Source organism: Oncorhynchus mykiss, chromosome 2 (genome assembly GCF_013265735.2).
Source record: "Oncorhynchus mykiss isolate Arlee chromosome 2, USDA_OmykA_1.1, whole genome shotgun sequence".
Lineage (NCBI taxonomy): Eukaryota > Metazoa > Chordata > Actinopteri > Salmoniformes > Salmonidae > Oncorhynchus > Oncorhynchus mykiss.
The window spans coordinates 35,674,022-35,701,927 of NC_048566.1; the positions used below are offsets into that span (position 1 = coordinate 35,674,022).

The window sequence follows — 27,906 nt, forward strand, 5'->3', positions numbered from 1 at the left end:
CAAATTCTGTCTATTGTTTGACCAGTACAGCAGGGTTGGGGTCAATTTGAATTGAAGTTGGTCAATTCAGGAAGTGATTTGAATTTAAAATACAAAAACGGCTAGACTTTTGAAATAGCTTCTCCTCAGCTGAATAAGTCGTCATTGAAAATACAACTTTTCTCTTAAGTTATTATTCAATTGTAAAATATCTTTATTTCCAGAATTGACTGACTTCAATTCGACTTGACCCTAACCCACAGCAAACTTGAAATAGACTAGCAACAACATGAGTAGAATATAATTTATTACATGTATCTGTACAATAACAGTAATACAGATATTTACAGCAGAGCTCACATGAACAAACTCTAAACAATATATACATATACTTTATGAACAAACCTTGATTAGTCGCTCATCATATCACCATGGCATCATATCTTCACCAACATCATCATGTTCTTAATATAATACATCTCTTATAGGCTTGTTTACACTGGGACGACACAACAAGACGGCTATTGGAGAAAAATTGCGCTTGATGGTGCAGATTGATTGTGTATCTCCTTAAAAGATTACCTCTGTAATTTAATTAACGTCATTTACAAACTGTACATAACTGTATCAGAGTAAAAACAGGACAACGTCTGCAGACATTATATGTGAGAGCGGAATCAGAGAGCAATACATTTACTTAGTCATCCTCGTACGTAGTGGGACAGTCTTCTGCCACTGTTTGTGCCCTACCCCTTCAGAATATCTCTCTCCACCCGGTTATGTTTTATATTTACAGAAGTGTACATCTCTTTATAATTCCCAAGACTGTTTTTGATTTGGTATTTCTGTAAATTTGATTCACTTGCTCTTCTGTTTGACCTCTTAAATTATATATATTTTTTTATCTTCTCTGTCACCTCTCTCTACATCCCCCTCTATCTCTCCTTCCATTCCCTTCTTGTCTTTGTTTTCACCCCTCTCTTTCACTTCTTTAATTTCATTTCTAGTCTATTACCTTTTTTTTTTTTGCCTCTCTCCACTACTCAAACACTTTTCACACTTGTCCTTCCTCCCACTCTCCCCCCTCCTCTTCTTCCCTGTACTCAGCAGTTTAGGATCTTGATGAAGGCCTTACGGAACTCGATGTTGAAGGTGGTGTAGATGACGGGGTTGACGGCACTGTTGAGGTAGCCCAGCCAGGTGACAGCACTGTACAGGGAGGGGGAGATACAGCAGCTGGCACAGTGGGCCTTCAGCACGTGGGTCAGGAAGAAGGGTAGCCAGCAGATGATGAACACACCTTATGGAGGAGTGAGGAGAATTAAAGGGTGACGACTTAATGACGACTTATTCAGTCTCAATTCACTCTCTGCCCCTTCCCTTCAGATCATCAAACATTGAAGGGCCTAGGGGAAGGGGGAAGGAGTGAATTGGGACTGCCCTCATTGTCTCCTCCTGTTTCTCTCACCTAGCACGATAGCCAGCATCTGGGTCGCCTTCCTCTCCTTCTGCTGCGACAGAGTCCCTTTCACCCTCTCCTTCGCCATCGCTCCCTTCTCCCTGTCTGCATTTCGCTCCCTCCAGCGCTCGCGGCCACTCACGCCGTCCTCGAAGGTGGCACGGCGGGGTACGAGGGCAGAGCGTGGTGCCACCGAAGGGGACAGGGCCAGGAAGGGCGCGGGCGCCACCGAGATAGAAAGAGAGACCTTGGTGGCTCGTCCGGAGGCGGGAGGGGGGTGAGGTGGGGGGAGGCTCTGGTCTAACTGGGACAGGAAACCACGCCCCACAGGTTCCTCATCCAGGGGGTGCACCACTGCCTCCTTCACTAAGGTCTAATAGGGAGGGGGGGGGACAGGCAGAAAAGATGGGAAGGGAGAGACAAATGGAGACAGAGAAACAGCGAGAGATGTAGAGATATGTACTGTAGTTCAAATCTATGGCTCATGTTATAGGAGATTTCGGAATCCAACTTTATGGTCACAGTAGTTCCCCTGTGCAGTGGCTCACAGTGTTTCAGCGACTTACCACTTTCTTGCGTTGGGGGGCGCTGGTGGGGGGCCTCATGATCAGAGTGCACAGCTTCACATCCTCAGGGTGGGTACACTTATTCTGATAGAATGAAGGGAGAGAAATGAATGAGGGATAGAAAGTCAAAGATGCTTGCTTTTGGACCTACTGTCTTCTAAAATCAAGCTTTATTGGTTGGCAGTTTTATGGGGTTAATTGATTGATGACTGGCTGATTAGTTGATTGATTGATAGATTGATTGACTAGTCATGAACCTTCCTGTGCCTGTGGCCCTCCCCCGTCTTGCCTCCTCCCTGTGGGTGCAGGCCGTGTCTGCGGGGCACGGTGCGTCGGCCCCGCCTCCGCAGCACCACACAGATTTGGGCGTACACCAGCAGGGTCACGATGAACGGAACGTAGAAGGAGGCCACGGATGAGTAGACCACGAAGGACGGATCAGCGAAGGCACACTTGGTCTCCTCCCGACTGGCTGATGGAGTGAAGGGGATGAGAAGAGGTGGATAGAAACACAGAGATGTTGTTTGGGAGTGGTGACAGGTGGGAGGAGGTGTATGTTAAGGCAAGAGAGAAGTTTTCCTCTACAGTTCAGGTCAGATCGACATATTTAACCGCGTTGACATCTTTGGCTAAGTCCACTCTGTAATGGTGTGGCAACCAAGTAAATGCCTGGTTTAGCTCCAGAGAAGACAGGTACATAAGCATTTGACATTTGCTTTTCCTCTCCATATTCAAGCTGGATGCAACATTTGAAAGGCATTTAAAATCTGCTTCTTATAAGGCCAGGCTACGGCCTATAGCACAACACACTACAGTCTAGTTGAATCCTTTCAACATTATACAGCCGCTAGCAAATGACTATATGCTGCACACTGTAAGATAGCCTTTTTGTTGAATTGGACGTTTAGGTGGTAGGTCCAATCCAATAAACTCAAGCTTCCCCATATACAGTATAACCATAGCCTTTCTATAGGACACATGATGACCCTGAACGCCACATCATCTCTTGTTTTCCCAGCAACGTGTTCAAAGGCTAGAGGCGCTCTCAAAAGGTGACTGAATGTTAACATGCGGATTAAAGGCGCTGCATGGTCAATCCAACATCTGCAGTGGACGTAGAGCATTTACTGCGATATGGCCTCTACAGATGTCAGGGCATTTATGCTTCTTGCGCTTTGCCGAGCAGCACAGAGCTGTTGTGAAGGACGCTGTCAAGAAAGTGAGTTTGTGTTTATACAAGAACTCTCGCCCTCAGGGACAGTCGACCAATCATGTCAATGTGGAGCTATATGGAGCCCTTCGAATTGTTACAAAATTTGAGAGGCACATAGACATGCGGAACAGAGCTTGATTTGGCCTCTGCGTGCCTCCAGATGCTCCACAATTGCGTCACACCCTCCCTACGAAGCCTCCGACCACATTTTTCAGATCAAGCATAAAATGGCTTTGTGTTGGCCACTCCAGCTAGAGTGGTTGTTGCCATCCAGTTGCATCAAGCTGTGCAGCCTTTGCATACGAAAGCAGTACTCTCTTCAGCCCCATCCTCAAGGTAGGAGCTTATGTTCCAAACCTCAGTTTGCTTGTTTTCGCACGAGCTACCGCTCCGACGAGACGACACAAACATTTTTCAAAACAAAATACCATCTTGAGCGAAACGTGATGATGGGCACGTCCTCCGACTTAAAATGACATCACTGGTAAACATCACCGCATCACTGGTAAACATTCTGTATTGTGGATGTGGACCGACAGGCCAATCAATGAGTCCCTCTTTCATTGAAACGTGTTGACTGATTAAAGCATACAGAGCTGAAAGCTGTTAGTTAGCAGTAGTGTGTGTGTGTGTGTGTGTGTGTGTGTGTGTGTGTATGGTGTTCTTAGTGATTGCAGTTACTGCAAATCAAATCACATTTGTCACATGCACCGAATAGAACATGTGTAGACTTTACCGTGAAATGCTTAGTTACAAGCCCTTAACCAACAATGCAGTTCAATAAATAGCTGCGCATCATGACTAAACAGATGTAACCCTATCTAACTAATTATTCATTTTTTGTCTCTCACCAACTGGCGATACCCAGATATCCAGTAGGGCTGCAATCTTCCAGGCTCACAACAGATGGACTGGAAGACTGCAATGATTATTTTACACAGCTAATAACAAAAGGAGTGTGGGTTTATTCACGTGCGTCTTCCCGTGCCATGTTCATGTCTCTCCTAGACCGAATGAGTAAAGGAGACTAGTGCACTTGCGATTCCATTGAATAGATTCATTGGAGTGGATGTGGTTCTGGATTTTCTGGAACTCGATGAGGGATCCACTCGTCGACCTCCTTTAAGCTGCTGCTCAGTGCTCAGTGACTCTGTTTAAGGAGGGGCGGGACAGGGGCAAAAATAACGTTTCTGTAGCCTCGGCCTAGAGTCATTGACCGCATTCAAAGTTTTCTGGATATTAGCTCATATCCCGCTTAAGGTCTTATTCCGGATAAGCTGTTTACATGCACCTTTGATATCCCACCCATGAGTATCCCTGTATCCATGAATAAACAGAATGTTCATCATTTAATTATATGGGTTAAATGGAATAGTATCTGAAATATGGACACTGATGAACAATGGCGCCGGAGGGGATGACTGCCGTTTTACGGGCTCCTAACCAATCGTGTTGTTCTTTGCAACATATTTTGTAAATAATGTTTTTGCTACCGTTTCTTATGACAGAAAATAGGTTCTGGATATCAGAACAGGGAACTGGACAAAGATATTTTATTTAATGGGTGACACAAAGGGTATACTGTTGCTCCCAGACCAGGCCCAAATCCCTGTAATTCGCATGAAGACAGAGATACAGGAGGCACAGATCCGGGTGCCTTGTGAGAATTCGTCGGCGAGTGAGTAACCCCACCTTTACATCCGTTCTATTGGCCAATGAGCAATCACTAGAGAATAAACTGGATGAGCTTCGTTCGAGACCATTCTACCAACAAAACACTACCATTAAAACTATAATATCTTATGTTTCACCGAGTCGTGGCTGAACGACGACACGGATAATATACAGTTGGCTGGGTTTTCCGGGCATCGGCAAGACAGAACAGTTACCTCCGGTAGGACGAGGGGTGGTGGTGTGTGTCTATTTTTCAATAGCAGCTGGTCCGCAATGTCTAATATTAAGGAAGTCTTGAGGTATTGCTCGCCTGAGGTAGAGTACCTCAAGATAAGCTGTAGACCACACTACCTACCAAGAGAGTTTATCTATATTTTTCATCGCTGTCTATTTACCACCACAAACCGATGCTGGCACTGAGACAGCACTCAAAGAGCTGTATAAGGCCATAGGCAAACAAGAAAATGCTCATCCAGAAACTGCACTCCTAGTGGCCGGGGACTTTAATGCAAGAAAACATAACCATTGTGTTGTCTTAAGGGTCAAAAATGACCCGCCACTATGTTTAACAGCAGAGAAAACCGCCTAAATTATATTTTTTCAACTTGAAATTTGATTACTTCCTAAAGTGACACCAACATTAGAAAAAGTGAAACATCGCCTTTGATAATATTTTCATGAAAGCTGTACACCACCAGGGTACAAAGATGGTCTTAGGGTTATTTTTGACCCGGCAGTTATACAATTATTTACACCACAACCACCCCCCCCCCCCTTCTCATCAAAGTTTGCCTTCATCCCCACCACCACTCTAGTTTCTTACCACCCAAAGAGGAACAAGAAAGTGGTCCCCCTGAGCACACTGCACAAAAAGGCTGCGATCAGTGATCATGAGGACAGGAAGCCAGCCATCATCCTGGTCTACCACCACAACAAAGGAGGCGTGGACTAGCTGGACAAGGTGATTGGAATTTACAGCTGCAGGAGGATGACTGCCCGCTGGCCCCTGGTCATCTTCCATTGAACCTTTATTTAACCAGGAAAAGCCCATCGAGACGCAGTGTCTCCTTTTCAAGGTTAGACCTGGCCAAGAAGGCAGCAACAATTTTTTGTATTTTATTTTACCTTTATTTAACTCGGCAAGTCAGTTAAGAACAAATTCTTATTTTCAAAGATTGCCTTGGAAAAGTCGGTTAACTGCCTTGTTCAGGGGCAGAACGACAGATTTTCACCTTGTCAGCTCAGGGATTCAATCTTGCAACCTTTCGGTTACTAACCCAACGCTCTAACCACTAGGGTACCTGCCGCCCCAATCAATACATTACATAATTAAAACATACAACGATACAACATGATCCAGTCTCCCATCAATATTTTTAACTAATTCAGTGGCACTAGCATATCTAGATGAAGCATGGATTGTAGATTATTCCATGCGTCTGGTGCACAAGCAGAGAAGGCAGTCTTGCCTAATACTGTGAATGTCCTGGGGGACTAAGTAGCAACCACCTAGCAGACCGGGTATGGTAACTGCTGGTGCTGAAGGAGACCAGACTACAAAGGAAGAGGGAGTTTACCCAAAAGGGTTTAGTTGATGAACACATACTTACATATGCACAGAAAGTTACATTTGTGAGGTCCAACCTATCATTTGGTGCAATGGTGGGTGAGTGACTTGGCATTTGTAATAAAGCGCAAGGATGCATGATAACAGAGTCCAGTCTCTGTAAGACGGAGGTGGTTGCATGCATATATAAACAAGTCACCATAATCAATTACAGAGAGAAAAGTGGCCTGAACAAGCTTCTTTATAGCCATAAGTGGGAAGCAAGCCTTATTACAAAAATAAAAACCCAATTTCAATATAAGCTTTGTCACAAGATTATCCACATGAACTTTAAAGGACAACTTGTCATCCAACCAAACACCTAGGTATTTGTAGGATGACACTTTTTCAACGGATAAGCCACCAGATGTGACAATGCTAACGTTCTCTGGAAGACTTCTAGCTTTGGTATAGGTCTTGAATTTTGTTTTTTGTACATTCAAGACCCGTTTGAGACCATAGAGGCCTGCAGTGACTGAAAAACAGTCTGGAGCTCTTCAACAGCCTGAACCAGAGAAGGAGCACATGAATATATAACGGTATCATCTGCATATAGATGTAACTATGCTGGTTGCATCTCATTTACCAAATATTTTATTAAAATTCAGCTGTGCCATCAGAGTCCCTGGGTTCGCGCCCATGCTCTGTCGTAACCGGCCGCGACCGGGAGGTCCGTGGGGCGACACACAATTGGCCTAGCGTCGTCCGGGTAAGGGAGGGCTTGGTCGGTAGGGATGTCCTTGTCTCATCGCGCACCAGCGACTCCTGTGGCGGGCTGGGCGCAGTGTGCGCTAACCAAGGTAGCCAGGTGCACGGTGTTTCCTCCGACGCATTGGTGCGGCTCGCTTCCGGGTTGGAGGCGCGCTGTGTTAAGAAGCAGTGCGGCTTGGTTGGGTTGTGTATCGGAGGACGCATGACTTTCAACCTTTGTCTCTCCCGAGCCCGTACGGGAGTTGTAACAATGAGACAAGATAGTAGCTACTACAACAATTGGATACCACGAAATTGGGGAGAAAAAGGGGTAAAATACAACAAAAAAAGACAGACAGAGTCTAGCTAGATAGAGTCTAGCTAACAATTCATGGTCAACTGAATCAAATGCCTTTAATAAATCCAAACAGAGCAGAGATAGGACCATAGTTATTAGCATCTGAGGGATCTCCACCCTTTAGCAGTGGGAGGACATAAGCTGATTTCCAAATGTTGGGTATGGAATTGGTCAAGAGACTCAAGTTGAAAATGTGAGCCACAGGTTCAGTAATAATAGCAGCTGCTGTCTTTAAGAGGTAGGGGTCCAGGTCGTCTGGACCTGCAGACTTTTTAGTGTCTACTGCCTTTATAGACCTCAGTATAAGAAGCAGGCTCAAAGTTAAAATGGTTCACACGAGGGCCCATATCATAGTTGACTGTAACAGAGCTTATATTAGAGGCCTGGGCCCCACCATTATCAAAAACTGAACCAGCAGATATGACGTACTTGTTAAAAAACCCTACAATATCGTCTTTATCCTTCACTTCATTAGAATCCATCATCCATAACATAATTGATGTGTCCTCATACAATGCCTTTGTGATATGTAACAAGATCAACCCTACCTGGATGCCTGATAAGAGGAACAAGAGGATGGTGTTCCTGGAGCAGCTGGGAAAGGCACTTGTAAACCCACACATTCAAAGAAGGGAGCACCTTCCCCGCACAGCAGCCTCTGCAGCGCTTGTGAAAGCTGTTCAAGGGGCTGAATCTTGTCCTGATCCACCTGAGGCTGCAGCTGGGGCAGGCAAGAGGAGGAGATGCCACGTCTACCCCCCAAAGAAGGACTGTAAAACAAATACTAATGTGCTGTACATGTGAGAAATATATCTGCAAAGTCCATGCGCACATGCACTTGCATACTGTCCTACATGTGCTAATTAGAGTGGATTGATTAATCACGTTTTTGTTTTGTATCTATTATCTTATTTTATTCTTATTTATTATTGTTGTTTATACACCTTGTGGGTGGGGGCAATGGACTAGTATTTTGTAGTTGGATTCCTCATTGTACAGTATAAGAATATATCACTAAGTTCAAGACTGTTATTGCTACCCTTCAATAAAAGGCATTCAAAACTACTTTCTACACATTTCTGCTACTTCCGTAGGCTATACAAGTGCTCTCTTGCTAAAAAAAAATTATGTTTACACATATGCAGTACCTTTAGCAATAAACAATAATAAAATTCCTCTACTTTAGTAAAGAAAACAATTATGACAGGTGTGTTGTAATAAAAACGAGTGGTGTCCACTGATTAAATGCAGTCTTTCTGCATTGTGAAGAGGGAAAACCCAGATATTCAAAGTTTGATGAATGACAGGTTGTTTCTTCATGCAAAATAGATTTGGGGTTTAAAATCCAATTAAGCTGCTTATTTTAGGGGTAAAGTGAAAGCAAGTCATTTTTTACCCTTAGGACAAGGGGGTATACCGAATGTTAAGCTTACACAAGGGAAAAAAACCTCCACATTTACTCCACACATAGAGATGCGTACAAAGCTCTCTCTCACCCTCCATTGGGCAAATCTGACCATAATTATATCCTCCTGATGCTCCTGGATGCTACGCTGCAGGACTGTTTTGCTAGCACAGACTGGAATATGTTCCGGGATTCATCCAAAGAAAAAGAAGGAGTATACTACCTCAGTCACCAGCTTCATCAATAACTGCATTGACGAGTCATCCCCACAGTGACCGTACGTACATTATCCAACCAGAAGCCATGGATTACAGGCAACATCCGCACCAAGCTAAAGGCGAGAGTTGCCGCCTTCAAAGCGCGGGACACTAATCCGGACGCTATGCCCTCAGAAGACCCATCAAACAGGCAATGCATCAATAGAGGACTAAGATTGAATCCTATTACACCAGCTCTTACGCTTGTCGGATGTGGCAGGGCTTGCGGACTACAAAGGGAAACCCAGCCGAGAGCTGCCCAGTGACTAGAGCCTACCAGACGGGCTAAATGCCTTTTATGCTTGAGTCGAGGCAAGCAACACTGTAGCATGCATGAGAGCACCCCTAAATAGCTGATGTAAGATCTTTAAACAGGCCACAGCATTCACAAGGGTACGGGGCCAGACGGATTACCAGGACGTGTACTCCGAGCATGTGCTGATCAACTGGCAAGTGTCTTCACTGGCATTTTCAAACTCTCCCTGACCGAGTCTGTAAAACCTACATGTTTGAAGCAGACCACCATAGTCCCTGTGCCCAAAAACACAAAGGTAACCTACCTAAAATGACTACTGTCCCATAGCATTCACGTCGGTAGCCATAAAATGCTTTGAAAGGCTGGTCATGGCTCACATCAACACCATCATCCCGGAAACCCTAGATCCATCAACAATTTGCATACCACCCCAACAGATCCACAGATGACACAATCTCAATTGCACTCCACACTGGCCTTTTCCATCTGGACAAAATGAACACCTATGTGAGAATGCTGTTCATTGACTACAGCTCAGTGTTCAACACCATAGTGCCCACAAAGATCATAGCTAAGCTAAGTACCCTGGGACTAAAAACCTTCCTCTGCAACTGGATCCTGGACTTCCTGACGGGCCGCAGCCAGGTGGTAAGGGTAAGCAACAACACATCTGCCATGCTGATCCTCAGGTGGTTGGTGCTTAGTTCCCTCCTGTACTCCCTGTTCACCCATGACTGTGTGGCCATGCACGATTCCAACACCATCGTTAAGTCATTAACATTGAGACAGCCCATAGGGACAAAAGGAGATGATCATGGACTACAGGAAAACGAGGGCCGAACACGCCCCCATTCAGCACCAAAAAACTATCATGGACTAAACACACCAAGACAGCCGTGAAGAGGGCACGACAACTCCTTTTCCAACTCAAGAGACTGAAAAGATTTGGCTTGAGTCCCCAGATCCTCAAAGTTCTACAGCTGCACCAGAGAGCATCCTACAGAGAGCTGGTTGCATCAACGCCTGGTATGGCAACTGCTCGGCATCCAACCGTAAGGTGCTACCGAAGGTAGGGCGTACGGCCCAGTACATCACTGGGGCCAAGCTTCTTGCCATTCAGGACCTCTATACTAGGCGGTGTCAGAGGAAGGCCAAAAAAATGGTCACAGACTCCAGTCACCCAAGTCATAGACTGTTCTCTCTGCTATCGCACGACAAGCAGCACCAGAGCACCAAGTTTTGGTCCAAAAGGCTAATTAACAGCTTCTTCCCAGAAGCCAAAAGACTGCTGAACAATGAATCAAATGGCCACCCGGACTATTTGCATTGACACCACCCCTCTTTGCTTTTACACTGCTGTTACTCGCTGTTTATTATCTATGCATAGTCACTTTACCCCTACCTTCAGCACATTTACAAATTACCTCAATTACCTTAACTAACCTGTATGCACATTGACTCGGTACCGGTATCCCCTGTATATAGCCTTATCATTGTTATTGTATTGTGTTACTTTTTTTACTTTAGTTTATTTTGTAAATATTTTCTGAACTCTATTTTCTTAAAACTGCATGGTTGGTTAAGGGCTTGTAAGTAAGCATTTCACGCATGTGACAAATACAATTTGCATTGAATGTAGGCCTATGACCACTCACATGTAGCGTAATATCATATTAACTCCTGCATAATTATGCATTTCTTTAATTGAAATTATACAAATGTAACATTTTGACTCAGGAACAGGAGTGGAGAAAGATTTCTTTAACCATCATATGCGAATACGCGTGTAATGTGTAATCTTTGACACTTACGCAAGCAGACAATATTTCAACCACATAAAATATGCACCCAAGAAAAACTGAAGTCTTATCAGAAATGTCTTTTTCTCAGCTTTTAATTTCCTTAAAACCGGTCAAACTGATGACAATTGGACATTTTGCACAGGACCAATCTTTCCACTGTTTTGGAGTTATTGCATTTTCTCCCCGGGCCCCTAAAACGAAACAGACAACTTTACTGTTAACTAGATTACTAATGCATTCATTCTATCGATGTAAGACATTGTTCTGGTGAGCATTACTTTATTTAGATCTTCTGGGGCATATCAGCATATCCCAGGCATCTTATCCGGGTTTCTCATTACCTGGATACAAGCTTTTTCGTGTTGTTGTAAACGGAATATGACGTTTTTATGAGTCAACTCAAAAACAGAATACTTGAGTATCCCGAATAATAATGGGTTATTGGTGTGCATGTAAATGTGGTCACTGAGAAAGAGGGGGGAGGGGGATAAAGAGACAGCGAGTGAGACAGAGAAAAGGAGAGAAAGACAGAAACAGAGAGAGACCTGTGTTGTTGAGTCCAAACAGCAGAGGGCAGGAGATGGCGAAGGAGAGGAACCACACGACAGCAATCATCAGAGCCACCCTCCTCCTGGAGCTGTATCTGGTGTTATACAGCATGGGCATCGCCACCGCCGTGTACCTGCACACGCATGCTATATTTAGAGCTAACACCTACACACACAAACCACACATGCACATGAACACCTTGTCCACCACCGCCCACACGGCGTTAAGTTGCATTGTCAGTTCCTCTCATTCACCAGGCAAACACAAACAAAAGCTGTCCAAGTCAGTTTCACAGTGCAGCAGCGTGACAAACCAATCTAAGTGTCCTCCATAGAAAGCCTGGTGTGAGGAGAGGAGACTGTCATCCCTCCACAGAGTTGGTGGTCAGGGACAGACACAAACAAAGAACAGTACCCACACTAATCCCTGAGATATGGCTTCACATTTAGAGGGATTCAGTCTACAAAAGGACAAAAAAGGCTACAAGTATTGAGGCTGCTGAAATTGTCAATTTCTTTCAACGGTTTTAAAAGGGTATGGGTTTGGTTGGACAAAATAAGCTCATGTTAAGAAGATAATGAGACTTGAGAAGTGATTGAGGCTACCCGAAAAGATGGAAATGGTGTCCTGATTTTTGATTTTTCTTTATGGGAAAGCAACAATAACAAGCATTAAAAAATAAATTTCCCATCAGGAGACATTACCATCACCTTAAAATAAATGTTTTGCTGCAAGGGCACTATGAAATCAATCCAAATTTTGGAGAGAGTGTGAGAGGAGAGTGATGAGGGGAGAGTGAGAAAGAGCAAGACAGACAGACATATAGACAGAGATACTGTATATAGAGAGATAGAGATACTGTAGATAGATAAAGAAAGTGTGAGTACCTGTCGATGCTGATGGCACAGAGGTTGAGGATGCTGGCAGTACACATCATGACGTCCAGGGTCAGGAGGATGTCACAGTGGATGAGACTGAAGCGCCACTCCCCTACCACCTAGGAAGGGACACATACAGTATTAGTGCACTAGATAGGGAATAGGTGCCATTTGGGATGCAGTTATGCTTATGAATAATAGACTGGAGGAAAGGAGAACAAAGACAGATTCAGAGATTCAGATCAACAAGAAACTGTTGATGGGAAGAAACTGTTGATGGGAACCAACTGTAGATTATGTTATTGATCATGCTACCTTGACATGAAAACCTATTAGGGATAGGTGTTCAGCTAGCGGAAAAATTCTTAAAAACATACAAGTGTTATACATCGGCTTAAAGATACATTTCTTGTTAATCCAACCACAGTGTCAGATTTCAAAAATACTTTATGGCGAAAGCATACCATGCGATTATCTGAGGACAGCCCCCAGAACACAAAACATTACAAACAGTAACCAGCCAAGTAGAGGAGTAACAAAAGTCAGAAATAGCGATAAAATTAATCACTTACCTTTGATGATCTTCATATGGTTGCACTCACAAGACTCCATGTTACACAATAAATGTTTGTTTTGTTCAATAAAGTCCCTCTTTATGTCCAAAAAACTCAGTTTTGTTGGTGCGTTTTGTTCAGTAGTCTATTGGCACAAAGCACGGTCACAGCAGGCAGACAAATTCAAAAAGTACCATAAAAGTTTGTAGAAACATGTCAAACGATGTTTATAATCAATCCTCAGGTTGTTTTTGTCATAAATAATGAATAATATTTCAACTGGACAATATCTTCGTCAATAGAAAAGAAAAAACAAGAATGCGCGCTCCCGGTCACACGCAGCAAACATCTCTGGAAATTTCCACTGTCCACACATTGAAAGTGGTGTTTCTCCCTCCTTGTTTTCATTGTGTTTCTCCCTCAAAAACAAAAAGCCTGAAACAATGCCTAAAGACTGGCCACATGCAGATAGGGATCGTGAAGTCTTTGTATGGTGGATAGGCTTTCAATGGAAAAACAGCCATAGCATTTCCTGGATGGATTTTTCTCAGGTTTTCACCTGAGGAAACTTAACAGTTTTGGAAGCTTTAGAGTGTGTTCTATCCAATACTACCATGCATATGCATATCCTATCTTCTGGGCCTGAGTAACAGGCAGTTTACATAAGGCACCTTATTCATCCAAACTACTCAATAGGGTAACCGAGGGGGCTTTTGAAACACCTACGAATGAACTAGTGTAGAGAGACTAGGAGGTAAAGACATGGACGAGACAGACAAATGTGAGAGAAAAACACTGGCTGCCAGATGGATAGAAACATGTACGAACCCACACACACCCACCTCCAGGTAGACGCCCCAGGGCATGACCAGGGTGGCCAACAGCAGGTCAGACACAGCCAGGGAGACGATGAGGTAGTTGGTGGTGGTCTGGAGGGCGCGCTCTCGCGACACCGCCACACAAACTAGCATGTTTCCAAACACCACGCAGAAGATAAGCAGCACCAGCAGCACAGCGTAGAAGTTATAGGGAGGGGAGGAGGGCGATGGAGAGCTGGAGCAGTTGGACAGAGAGGAGGAGGAAGTGGAGAGGGAGAAGGCGAAGGAAGAGGAAGGGTTGGAGGTGAGGGAGATGGACGGTGTGAGGGAGGGGGGGTATGAAGGAGAGAGGGAGGAGAAGCCTGTCTCCTCTGTCTCATTGGGGAAAGTAGTCATCATGCTCCTCTGGACAGTGTGTCTGGAAGAGTCTGGAAAAGTAACAAGAGAGACTAATAACATCAAGAGTTATAACTCACAAATTCACACACAAAGCTCTACAACTCTGTACCTTGTATTTACACAACACATACAGTAGATTTATGTACAATTGTCAACTATCTCAGCTCAATGCAGATTTGAGTTATACTGTACATCCTGTAAGGGAAGTGATTAGTTGGTGCGGTGCTGATAGCTCAATAGATTGGAGCATTGCGCTTTCAATATCAGTTGTGGATTTGATTCCCACATGGGCCAAACATATCAAATGTCTTTGTTGTTCCTAGGCATCAGTCGATTTGGATATAAGCATCTACCATATGTTTCTACTTTACGTGAATTACAGTGGGATTCTGCATTCGACTGGCAGTTTTATTCCCCCTTAAGCCCATTGCTCTAACTAACCACAGCACCTCCACCATCCAATGTTTCAGATTGGCTTTGAGATACATAATTAAAAGGGAGAGATCTAAAGCTCCCTCCCTGACCCTCTAAATTACCCTACATACCTACACCAGCCTACATATAGTGCAATCTGAAAGTATTCAGACCTCTTGAATTTTTCCACATTTTGTTACATTACAGCCTTATTCTAAAATGGATCCCACAGACTCGTCTTCTGTAGGAGACAGGAGAATGACAACATATTATTACATCAGAAGAACTTAACCTACATCAGACGCATACCATCTTACTAACCTATATCAGGTCATAACTTAGTCTATACTACGCTGAATAAGCACATGTACAGTGCATTCGATAAGTATTGAGACTTATTGACTTTTTCCCCACATTTCGTTACATTACAGCCTTATTCTAAAATATATTACATCGTTTTCCCCCCTTCATCAATCTACACACAATGCCCCATAATGGCAAAGCAAAAAAAGGTTATTTGAAATTTGAGCAAATGTATGAATACGATAAAAAGGAAATATCAAATGTACATACAGTACCAGTCAAAGGTTTAGACACACCTACTCATTCCAGTGTTGTTTTTCTTTCTTTTTACTATATTGTAGAATAATAGTGACGACATCAAAACCATGAAATAACACATATAACATAACACACAATAACACCTTTGTTACTCATGTAGTAATCAAAAAAGTGTTAAACAAATGAAAATATATTTTATATTTGAGATTCTTCAAATTAGCCACCCTTTGCCTTGATGACAGCATTGCACACTCCTGGCATTCTCTCAAAGATATTCATGAGATAGTCACCTGGAATGCATTTCAATTAACAGCTGTGCCTTGTTAATAAGTTAATAAGTTGTGGAATTTCTTTCCTTCTTAATGCGTTTGAGACAAGCAGTTGTGTTGTGACAAGGTAGGGGTGGTATACAGAAGGGTGGTATACAGCAGATAGCCCTATTTGGTAAAAGACCAAGTCCATAATATGGAAAGAACAGCTCAAATAAGCAGAGAAACGACAGTCCATCATTACTTTAAGACAGGAAGGTTAGTCAATACAAAACATTTCAAGAACTTTGTGCATTCACAAAATCCATCAAGCGCTATGATGAAACTGGCTCTCATGAGGACCGCCACAAGAAAGGAAGTGTTACGGTGCGTGAATGAGGACCCAAAAGCGAATTAACGTAAACAGAACTTCTTTAATAACAAAACATAGGTAGGCTCAGATGGACCGGCAGATTCCGACAGGACAGGACAAGGTTGCAGCAAACATGACGATAGTCTGGTTCAGGCATGAAAAACACAAACAAGAATCCGACAAAGACAGGAACAAAAACAGAGAGAGATATAGAGGACTAATCAGAGGGAAAAAGGGAACAGGTGGGAAAAGGGGTGACGAGGTAGTTAGGAGGAGACAAGGAACAGCTGGGGGAAAGAGGGGGAGAAAAGGTAACCTAATAACGACCAGCAGAGGGAGACAGGGTGAAGGGAAAGGACAGAAACAAGACACAACATGACAATACATGACAGGAAGACCCAGAGTTACCTCTGCTGCAGAGGATAAGTTCATTAGAATTACCAGCATCAGAAATTGCAGCCCAAATAAAGCCTACACAAGTAACAGACATTTCAAAATTAACTGTTCAGAGGAGACTGGGTGAATCAGGCCTTCATGGTCGAATTGCTGCAAAGAAACCACCACTAAAGGACACCAATAAGAAGAAGAAACTTGCTTGGGCCAAGAAACACGAGCAATAGACCAGTGGAAATCTGTCCTTTGGCCTGATGAGTCCAAATTTTAGATTTTTGGTTCCAACCGGCATGTCTTTGTGAGACGCAGAGTAGGGGATCTCCGCATGTGTGGTTCCCACCATGAAGCATGGAGGAGGTGGTGTGATGGTGCTTTGCTGGTGACACTGTCACTGATTTATTTAGAATTCAAGGCACACCTAACCGGCATGAGGTCATGACTTGCCCTTTTGGGTGAGGATCAAATGCACCAGATCCCCCCCTCTCCCACCACAGTTTTATGACGGTCGTAAATACCTGCAAGAAAACTCTCTCTCCCACTCTTTCAGAAATATAAGTTAAATCCCTTTGTTACTCACGAGAGAGATGTTTCATTACAGTAACATCATCAAAAGGTTGAATAATGAAACAATATTTCTGTAATCCAAAGAGTTGGAAGGGCCCGTTGGTACTTAACTTATTTGGGGTAGGGGGCAGTATTTTCACGTCCGGATGTAAAGCATGCTCAGAGTAAACTGCCTGCTACCCAGGCCCAGATGCTAGGATATTCATGTTATTAGTATATTTGGATAGAAAACACTCTTGAAGTTTCTAAAACTGTTTGAATGATGTCTGTGAGTATAACAGAACTCATATGGCAAGCAAAAACCTGAGAAAAAATCAAACCGGGAAGTGGGAAATCTGAGGTTTGTAGGTTTTCAAGTCTTAGCCTATTCAATATACAGTGTCTGTGGGGTCATATTGCACGTCCTAAGGCTTCCACTAGATGTCAACAGTCTTTAGAAACTTGTTGCAGGCTTCTACTGTGAAGTGGGAGAGAATGAGAGCTGATTGAGTCATGGGTCTGCCAGAATGCCATGTGCTCAGTCAGGCGCGTGCCCGTGAGAGTTAGCTCCATTCCCTTTCATTTCTAAAGACAAAGGAATTCTCCGGTTGAAACATTATTGAAGCTTTATGATAAAAACATCCTAAAAATTGATAATATACATTGTTTGACATGTTTCTACGAACTGTAATATAACTTTTTTGACTTTGTCTGGACCTAGTGCCTGCGCATTTTGGATTACTGTACTAAATGCGGGAACAAAAAGGAGGTAGTTGGACATAAATGATGGACTTTATCGAACAAAACTAACATTTATTGTGGAACTGGGATTCCTGGGAGTGCATTCTGATGAAGATCATCAAAGGTAAGTGAATATTTATAATGCTATTTCTGACTTTTGTTGACTCCATAACATGGCGGGAATCTCTATTGCTTGTTTTGGTCTCTGAGCGCTTTACTCAGATTATTCCATGGTGTGCTTTTTCCATAAAGCTTTTTTGAAATCTGACACAGCGGTTGCATTAAAGAGAAGTATATTTTTAATTCCATGCATAACAGTTGAATTTTCATCAACATTTATGATGAGTATTTCTGTAAATTGACGTAGCTCTCTGCACTTCCACCCAGTGGTGGGCCGTCAGGGCCAGCAAGGTCTTCTCTGCTGGCCTAAACATCATCAGAATATATATATATATTTTTTAATATATTTTCCCACAAATGTGTATTAAATTATTCCCCAGAGTAAGAGTTATACTCTTCATTTCATAGCTTTCCTCTTGGTTGCACTGCTTCCAGCCCCAGGTTGAGATTTGGAGGGCTGGTCTTTATGTTAGATCTTTTATCCAATCATATTCAGCCATCATGTGTTGCCAGGGGTCTAAAATCTGCCCTCAGGCCTTCAGAATCAACAGTGCGGGCACTTGTAGCTTAAAGTGAATGGAAATGAAAATTTAGTGTCAACCAATCAGCTTTAGAGTTGGCTATTGTACGCCTGCTGGCTGGCTCCAGTGTTACACAGGAGCCAGCTAGCAGGCGTAGTGCGTGCACGTCTTTTGATTGGATTTCCAATATTGAGAGGCAGGTCCTATATGGGCAGAACCTCAGAACTAGGAAACTGAATTTGATAAACAAATTAATTTGCGTACTACTAAGCTGTTTTTTCAACCCACAATGGTGGAAGGAGGAGAAGATATCGATTTGGTCGAGGATATAATTATAATGCAATTCTCAAGACAAACTTTTCAAGAAAAGTTAGACATTGTCAGGAGAGGTCGCCCGACGCCGACGCTACAAAGCCTGTCACAGGCGGGAAAGGGGTTCGTTCGCCACTTTCAAAGTTCCAACTACGAGCGCTATCAATGGCTCACAGGCTCCGAGAAGCACTGCAAACTGTACTGCTGGGAATGCCTATTATTTGCAAGTGATCGATTTGGTGTTTGGAGGCACACTGGCTTTGCAAACTTGAGTTGTCTAGCCTAGGCAGCAACGAGACACCAAAGTACGGCTGGGCACTTACAAGCAATGGTGCTTTTGAAAACTTTTGTGGACACCCGAGTGGATCTACAGCTCAACGAACAAGCGCGCAGGGCAACGGGAGCTGCACAATGAAAAGGTATTGTACTCTGCAATTCTCTGAAAAAAAATTCAATTTCAAGGTGACGCAACGCCTGGTTATACTGCGTTTCTGTCTAAATGTATAGTGTCTAGAGCCATGGCATCATAATGATGGTAATAAGAGGTGGATTAATTTGGGTGGGACTGTGTAGGACCTCACTGAAGGCCCAGGCCCCAGGCCCACGCCACGCCACTGCTTCCACCGGATGTTTTGGAAGCAAAACATAACGCGCCAATGTAAACAGAGATTTTTGGATATAAATATGAACTTTATCGAACAAAACATACATGTATTGTGTAACATGAAGTCCTTTGAGTGCCATCTGATGAAGATCATCAAAGGTTAGTGATTCATTTTATTTCTATTTCTGCTTTTTGTGACTCCACTCTTTGGCTGGAAAAATGGCTGTTTTTTGTGACTAGGTGCAGATCTAACATAATCGCATGGTATGCTTTTGTCGTAAAGCTTTTTTGAAATCGGACACTGTGGTGGGATTAACAACAAGTTTATCTTTACAATTGTGTGTAATACATGTTTGAGGAATTTAAATTATGAGATTTCTGTTTGAATTTGGCGCCCTGCACCTTCACTGGATGTTGGTCCCTAGAGAGGTTAAAGAAAAATCACGTCGAATTCATTACTAATTTGTGATGTAACGTAAGGACAGAAGAACAACATAACTATCTTTGAATGTGTATACCTCCCAGTGATCAGATTCACATCTCATCTCATATGATTAAATATGAAACTATTTGTGAGAAGATGTAATGTGATGTTAGCCTTCTAAATGAATGGTCTTATATAAGAAGTTTTAACCAGTCAGTGACCACACCCACGCGAGCACAGACATTATGACAGAGAGAGGGAAAGATTCTACAAGACCAGTACACAGACAGCATGAGCTGGAAGGTACAAAATGGTTAGAAACTCTAAAACTTTCACAAGTGAAAAAGATGAAGACTACACAGGAACGTTCAGTCTGCAGCTGTTTAAGTACTTTAGTCTAGTCTAACCACCGCGTGGTACTCTGAAAGATCCATTCTAAAGAACATTTCCCTATCTAACAACCATTATAACAGAACTAAGAAATACTCTTTAGAATTACTCCCCTAGCGGATCAAGTGATTTCAACAGTGACAGCAAAGACATACAAATGTAAATATGTACATTGCAATTCTTTCAAATGAGCGGCTGGCTGTTCATGTGCAAAGTATTCACATTTCCATGAGCATAGTTCTCAGCTGTATGTATGTAGTTGGTGCATTCTGTCTTTCCCGCTCTTTATCTGTCCGCACCCCTTTCCATTGTCTACCAAGCCGTCATATCGGTTTTAGTCCACCAGGGACTTGACTTTGCATCATGTAGTAATCAATGTGTAAGCTAATGTGTAAGCTATTCTGTTTGTGTGTTAATGTAATTCTGTGTGATTATTTAGTTAGTAAATAAATAATTAAGCCAATTGCTATATTGCTGATTAACCATTTATGCTATGGTTCGTGCAGCTATCCAAGGATGTTGCGACATTCAGAATGAGACAAAGTAAATAAGAATTAATGAATTGGCTGTGACTGATGTAAAAGATATTTATATCTTTAGAGTTTAGTCAGGAGATAACTCGTTAAATAACTTTGTCCATGGTGCCCTATATTACTTACTCAATTGTTACATGAGTAATTTAATAGCGTGATTTTTTTTTACGTGGTATGTAATTATTTCATAAAATAACAGTCAATCACATTAATGATAGTCAAGACACGACAATGGCTACCACAGCATTCTGCAGAAAATACTCAATCCCATCGGGTTTGCGCTTAGTGGGACAATCATTTGTTTTTTAACAGGACAATGACCCAAAACACACCCACAGGCTGTGTAAGGGCTATTTGACCAAGGAGAGTGGTGGAGTGCTGCATCAGATGACCTGGCCTCCACAACCACCCGACCTCAACCCATTTGAGATGGTTTGGGATGAGTTGTACCGCAGAGTGAAGGAAAAGCAGCCAACAAGTGCACAGCATATGTGGGAACTCCTTCAAGACTGTTGGAAAGCTGGTTGAGAGAATGCAAAGAGTGTGCAAAGCTGTTATCAAGGCAAAGGGTGGCTACTTTGAAGAATCTAAAATATATTTAATTTGTTTAACACTTCCTTGGTTACTACATGATTCCATGTGTTATTTCATAGTTTTGATGTCTTCACTATTATTCTGACCATAGCCCTTCACCCCCAATTGCTCAGTTGGCCAGGCGTCCAGTTCTAGGAAGAGTTTTGGTGGTTCCAAACTTCTTCCATTTAAGAATGATGGAGGCCACTGTGTTCTCTGAGTCCTTCAATGCTGCAGAAATGTTTTTGTACCCTTCCCCAGATCTGTACCTTGACACAATCCTGCTCAGAGCTCTATGGACAATTCCTTCGACCTCATGGCTTGGTTTTTGCTCTGACATGCACTGTCAACTGTGGGACCTTATATATAGATAGGTGTGTGCCTTTCCAAATGGATTTACCATAGGTGGACTCCAATGAAGTTGTAGAAACATCTCAAGGATGATCAATGGAAACAAGATGCACCTGAGCTCAATTCTGGGTCTCATAGCAAAGAGTATGAATACTTATGTTAATAAGGTATTTATTTTTTTGATTTGTGCAAATGAATCTAAAAACCTGTTTTCACTTTGTCATTATGGGTTGTGTGTGTAGATTGGTCAGGATTTGTATTTATTTAATCCATTTTAGAATAAGTCTAAATTAAAACAAAATGTGGAAAAAGTCTGGGGTCTGAATACTTTCCGAATGCACTATAGCACAATCTCAGAATTAGCTGTCCAGGCAGAGTCTATTGGATCCATACTCCATCCAATGACACAGAGTGGTAATAGGAGTCTCTCAGAGGGCCACAATCTATGACCGGAGTTCCTATTGGACTAAATCACACTATTTACCTACGTTGACCTCTAAAAAATGTGTGTTGGTCAGGACTGGCGTTGTGTGCAGGCCTTAGAGGACAGTGCCCGCCCAACTGTACCTCCTTGCCCTCGTTAGTGACTATAGCTCAGCCAACACCATAGTACCCGCCAAGCTCGTCATTAATCTCAGGATCCTGGTTCTGAACCCCACCCTCTGCAACTGGGTCCTGGACATCCTGATGGGCCGCCCCCAGGGGGTGAAGGTAGGACACAACACCTCCACTTTGCTGATCCTCAACACTAGGGCCCCATACGGGTGCGTGCTCAGCCCCCTCCTGTACTCTCTGTTCACCCATGACTGCGTGACCACGCATGCCTCGAACTCAATCATCATGTTTGCAAACAACAGTTGTAGGCCTGAATACCAACAATGACGAGACAGCCTACAGGGAGGTGGTGAGGGCCCTGGCGGAGTGGTGCCAGGAAAATAACCTCTCCCTCAACGTCAACAAAACGGAGCTGATCGTGGAAACAGCAGAGAGAACACGCCCCTATCCATATTGGCGGGACCGTAATGGAGAAGGTGAGAAGCTTCAAGTTCCTCTGCGAGAAGCTTCAAGTTCCATCACCGACAATCTGAAATGGTCCATCCACGCAGACAGTGTGGTGAAGAAGCCGCAACAGCGTCTTTTCGACCTCGGGAGTATGAAGAAATTCGGCTTGGCCCTTAAGACCCTCACAAACTATTGCAGACGCACAATTGAGAGCAACCTGTCGGGCTGTATCACCGCCTGGTACGGCAACAAAAAAAAGGCGCATGTGCCACTGGCCATGTCACCGTTCTCATCGTTTTATTTTTATATCAAAAACAATATTTCTACCAGCACACCCAACCCAAAAAAATGGTCCAGCTCCTCTGGCATTTGCCAGATGGCCAATCCTCTCCTGGTATAGTCGGCCTATTTTACAGAAAAATGTATGAATTAAAGCTTAAAAGTGGTCAGCAACTTATCTTCATGTGGAGTGACAATTTACATGACCATTTCTACCAATCTGCATGCCAGTTAGGACCTATGATTTTGATATGCGCATTTTCGTTTAACAGAAAATATGCTGATGAAAGTAAATATCCATTATAAATCACATTGGCTACACCACATGGCAGTTGGTTCAGGATCTTTCAATTGCATGTACCTCCCTCTACTCCACCAGTCCGCCTTTATTCTAGCCCATCTGTCTTCAGCTCTTGCTAGCGAAGATGAAACATTTTATCAACTATTCTGGGCCCTCAGAGATTCCTGCACCAGTGAGCTCCAGACATACGGCTTTATTTGTGCAAGGGAGAAAAGTGTTCAGGTATTTGATGATGTTTCCACAGAATATATAGTCTCAGAGCATTACATTTTCCACTTTTACCCTGAGGCTCGGTGGTTAGGGGAGAGTGCTGGAAAGATTGTACCCTATGGGGGTATAGACATGGTAGCCAAAATAATGGCCTGCCCAGCATTTTTATACATGACCCTAAGCATGTTGGGATGTTAATTGCTTAACGAATTCAAATAAAATGTTTTGTCACATGCGCCGAATACAACAGGACCTTACCGTGAAATGCTTACTTACAAGCCCTTAACTCTATTTTCTTAAAACTGCATTGTTGGTTAAGAAAATATTTACAAAAAGAAAAAAAAAAAGTAAAATAAAAAAACAACAATAATGAGGCTACATACAGGGGGTTCCGGTACCGAGTCAATGCACTGGGGTACAGGTTAGTCGAGGTAATTTGTACATGTAGGTAGGGGTAAAGTGACTATGGATAGATAATAAACAGTGAGTAGCAGCAGGGTAAAAACAAAGGTGGGGAGGGGGTGTCAATAGTCCAAATGGCCATTTGATTAATTGTTCAGCAGTCTTATGGCTTGGGGGTAGAAGCTGTTAAGGAGCCTCTTGGACCTAGACTTGGCGCTCCGGTACTGCTTGCCGTGCGGTAGCAGAGAGAACAGTCTGACTTTGGTGACTGGAGTCTTTGACAATTTTGTGTGTACTGGGCCGTACGCACTACCCTCTGTAGCGCATTGCGGTCAGATGCCGAGCAGTTGCCATACCAGGCGGTGATGCAACCAGTCAAAATGCTCTCGATAGTGCAGCTGTTGAACTTTGAGTATCTGGGGACCCATGCCAAATCTTTTCAGTCTCCTGAGCAGGAAAAGGCGTTGTCGTGCCCTCTTCATGAGTTTATTGGTGTGTTTGGACCATGATAGTTTGTTGGGGATGTGGACACCAAGGAACTTGAAGCTCTCTACAGCCCCATCAATGTGAATGAGGGGGTGTTCGGCCCTCCTTTTCCTGTAGTCCACGATCATCTTCAATTCAAAAACCACACCCCTTGGAAGCATCTGCTTTCAACCCTTACGAAAAAAGATTGCAGTCAGAGTTGCTGCAGTCAGAGATGCTGCAAATACGGCATACAAAATGTTTTTTTATGAAGTAATTTTGCAGTGTAACTGAAGTTCAACTGCAGTTATTCTGCAATTATTGCGTTCAAAATACCACAGTTGACTGCTGTTTCAAAACTGCAATCTTTTTTCGTATGGGAATATAATTATTATCCATTATTTACTATATATATTTTTTTAATCCTACTTCCTTTAGTCCTTTGACTGACAGGATATCAATATGTTTAACAAGGTCAGTACTGTTCAGCAATTGGGCTTGTTGTGAAAAAGCTCTACACGGCAATGCTTATGGGAAATCATGGATAGTGGATACAAAGCGTGTTCTAAGACTTGTTTCATGGATTTAAAAAAATATATTTTAGATAGATGAGATGTGTCTAAGAGGGGAATTGAGTTAACCTTGTTGTTGTATACTGTCTGTGTCAGCGCTTCTTCAAGCCATACTTAAAGTAAGTTATGCAGATGAAGACTCAAAATATCTAGTGAAGTACAGTCTAGACTTTTCATTAAATAAAAACAGTGTCTTCAAACCCCCTCTTTCGCCCTCTTTTTCTGACAATCCTTTTCCCCCTAAAAATGGTTGTGCTTGGAAAGAGATATTTAACAGCCACCTCATTTTTTTTTAGTATATGCCCTTAACTTGTGGCTGTTAAATATGTGGTGACAACAACCCATGGACTAGATCACCTCTCTGTCCTTCCATGCTCTCTCTCTCCATCTTCTCTCCCTCCTTGTCTGTCACATGGACTCTAGCCAGGTCTAGCACAGCTTTGGCCTTGTTGGTCACAACACAAAATACTTTTTAAAAACGTGTACCCAACCTTGTTCTAGGCGAGATATTCACTGGGCAGCAACAATCAATGAAGGGAAAGGGAGGAAATTGAGCAGTGTGAATGAATCATCAGTGTTGAGAGAGGATGGACTCAGTGTAGTGGCTGTGCTGGCTGCCGCATTAGTGGGAAATTCATTAATTAATTAATAAATACTGACTGGTATATTTTAAATCCCTCACTTCTCTCAGACTCAACGCTCCATGATCTACTATTCCTCTCACTTCTTATTAAGACCATGATTTAACCAGGCATGTCAATTAATAATTGTTTTTGTATTTACAATGACGGCCTGTCCCCATGTGGGGTAGGGGTGGGGATTAAAAGTGTATCAATGCTTCATGATACCCAAAACAAAAACTAGTTCTACAGTATACAAATGTAAAAACTGTTTCTGAATATTACAATCAGTATCACCCTTATCTGCCAACCTGATCCGGCAGACGGAAAGCTGCTCCTTTCAGATCCCAGGTACCACCTGCCATCATTGTGCCCTTGATCAAGGCACTTGCCCCTGGAGCCATGTACGGGTTGCTACACTAAGGCGGACCCTGTGCTGCTCCCAACGTGTGGTGTGTGTTTGTGTCTGGGGGGGGGGGCAGAGCAAAGACGGTCATTTATTGAAGGAACACAGGATCTCATGGATAGGGCCGACCTCGTCCTAGATTAGCACTCTACTCTCAGATGCTTGATGCACCAGAATTTCTGCTTCGAAATATGGGACAAGTCAAGTACTTCGTTAGTCCTTCAATAAATGACCGTCACTCTACTCTCAGATGCATCAAGCATCTGAGAGTAGAGTGCTAATCTAGGACGAGGTCGGCCCTATCCATGAGATCCTGTGTTCTGAAAGGCTAAACTGATCCTAAATAAGCACTCCGACTCAGACTTTTAATACATACTTCCCCGGGACTCATTACTAGGTCTTAACAATGTATTCAGTCATTATACCAAACAGTGGTATATTTAATCCCATTCGTTTCCTAGGGGAGTCGACCACTCTCAAAAGGGTTTTCTATGCTCCTGCTGGGACGCAGACCTGCTCCCTGACATTCTAAAAGGGCTAGTTCCTGAACTACCCATCTCCTGCTGCAGCTCATTCTCAAGGTCTCAGTGTAAATCCACCATATGTGCATGAATGAATGAACAAGTACACACAGACACAGAGAGACATACACCTTATAACGTAAAAATACAGAGACAGGTAACCCAAATAGCAACAAAATGATGAGTAAAAAAGTAGGTTAAACTGCAACTTACCCTCACTCGGCTGTAGTGGTAGTCAGTCCCATTCCCTCCAAACAGAGAATTGCAACATACAGCAGACAGTATGAAAATGTATGCACTCACTATACCGTAAGACGCTCTGAATAAGCGGAAAATGACAGAGTGAATCAGTCAGTCACCACTCAGTCTGCTTCTGAGCCTGCTAACCCTTCTCCTGTCAGAGCTCACACCTCAACCTCTATAACATGCAACACACTCACTCCCTCTACTTCTCAATGAGTGTTCCAGCAGTAAATCCCTTCCTCTCGCCACCCCTCTCTGCTTTTCACACTCTGTACTTTCCTCCAAGTGATTTAGCGGTACCCTCCCTCTCCCCCCTCCTCCTCCCTCATTAGCCAGTGAGCAGTGTGTGTGTGTGTATATTCAGAAGAAAAAAACAGACAGACAGATGAAAACAAATGAACCGCGTGGGTAAAAAGATCTCTAAAGCACTCCAATTGGGCGACAAATTAAAATCATCCATATACGTTCGGCAGCGCTCGCAATGAGCAGAAGCAACAGAGGAGATCATCAGAGAGAAATGAGACGGGGAAGACAATTCGAAGGGGAAAACGTATATGCTTCATCATCAATGCGTAAACGGGGATAGCAATGGATGAGGGCAGGCAGTATGAGATGGGAAGTGTTATCGAACTCACTTGAAAACGCAGTGAGAGTAAGACTCATATCTCATAATTATAAAAGATAGTTCAGTGAAGTTGGTTAGTGCCCAAGTACTGAATGAGTTTGTTTTTCATCGTACAGACAAACACACCTTCGGCCTACGAGTAATTTATTTTGGCCCCGCAAAGTTTTTTTTGTCAAAAAGGACTGTAAAAATCAGCAGGAATTCGGATAAAAAATAATGTTAATTTAGGAAATCTGTTCAAGTATTCCCACAAATAAAAAGATAGCCATACAGTATGTGATCGTATCTCAATGGAATCAAGGTATGAAATAATGACTTAATTTAAAAATCTATATTTTTGGGCTTACTTGGTCAATTTGCAGTGTACAAATTATTATAATTATGTAGTCCATCATCTCTGACATCTAGTTGCCCACCCCTGCCTTAGAAGTTAAGATAAGACAGCACACCATCTGGAAAGGTTATTAAACCATCTCCAATGAAGCAGACCTTTAAGCCTCTCTGTGTCCATCAAAACCCCTTCATCCAACTGCAGTATCTCAGTAAATGACTCACTCAAAATGATCATGACTGCCAGTTTGTTCCGTTCCCAAAGCCCTCACCAATGTCCCTCATTGGGAGGATAATGTGATCTACACAGTATAGCTGAGCCCCAATTCTTCACCATTCTTCCAAAGTGTGCACACACTTTCTCTC

At 43.0% G+C, this 27,906-nt stretch overlaps 1 protein-coding gene across 1 annotated transcript; it reads right to left on the minus strand.

The window, feature by feature from the left end:
• Window positions 1–269: 269 nt before the first annotated feature.
• drd2l (dopamine receptor D2 like) lies at window positions 270–26,825 on the minus strand. The gene is made up of 8 exons (XM_036947154.1): window positions 26,556–26,825; window positions 14,089–14,492; window positions 12,702–12,811; window positions 11,811–11,947; window positions 2,262–2,476; window positions 2,005–2,088; window positions 1,448–1,811; window positions 270–1,279 (listed from the first exon to the last, which is right to left on the minus strand). The coding sequence occupies exons 2-8, from the start codon at window positions 14,461–14,463 to the stop codon at window positions 1,083–1,085; spliced, it is 1,482 nt and encodes a 493-aa protein (XP_036803049.1). The 5' UTR covers window positions 14,464–14,492; window positions 26,556–26,825; the 3' UTR covers window positions 270–1,082.
• Window positions 26,826–27,906: the final 1,081 nt, after the last annotated feature.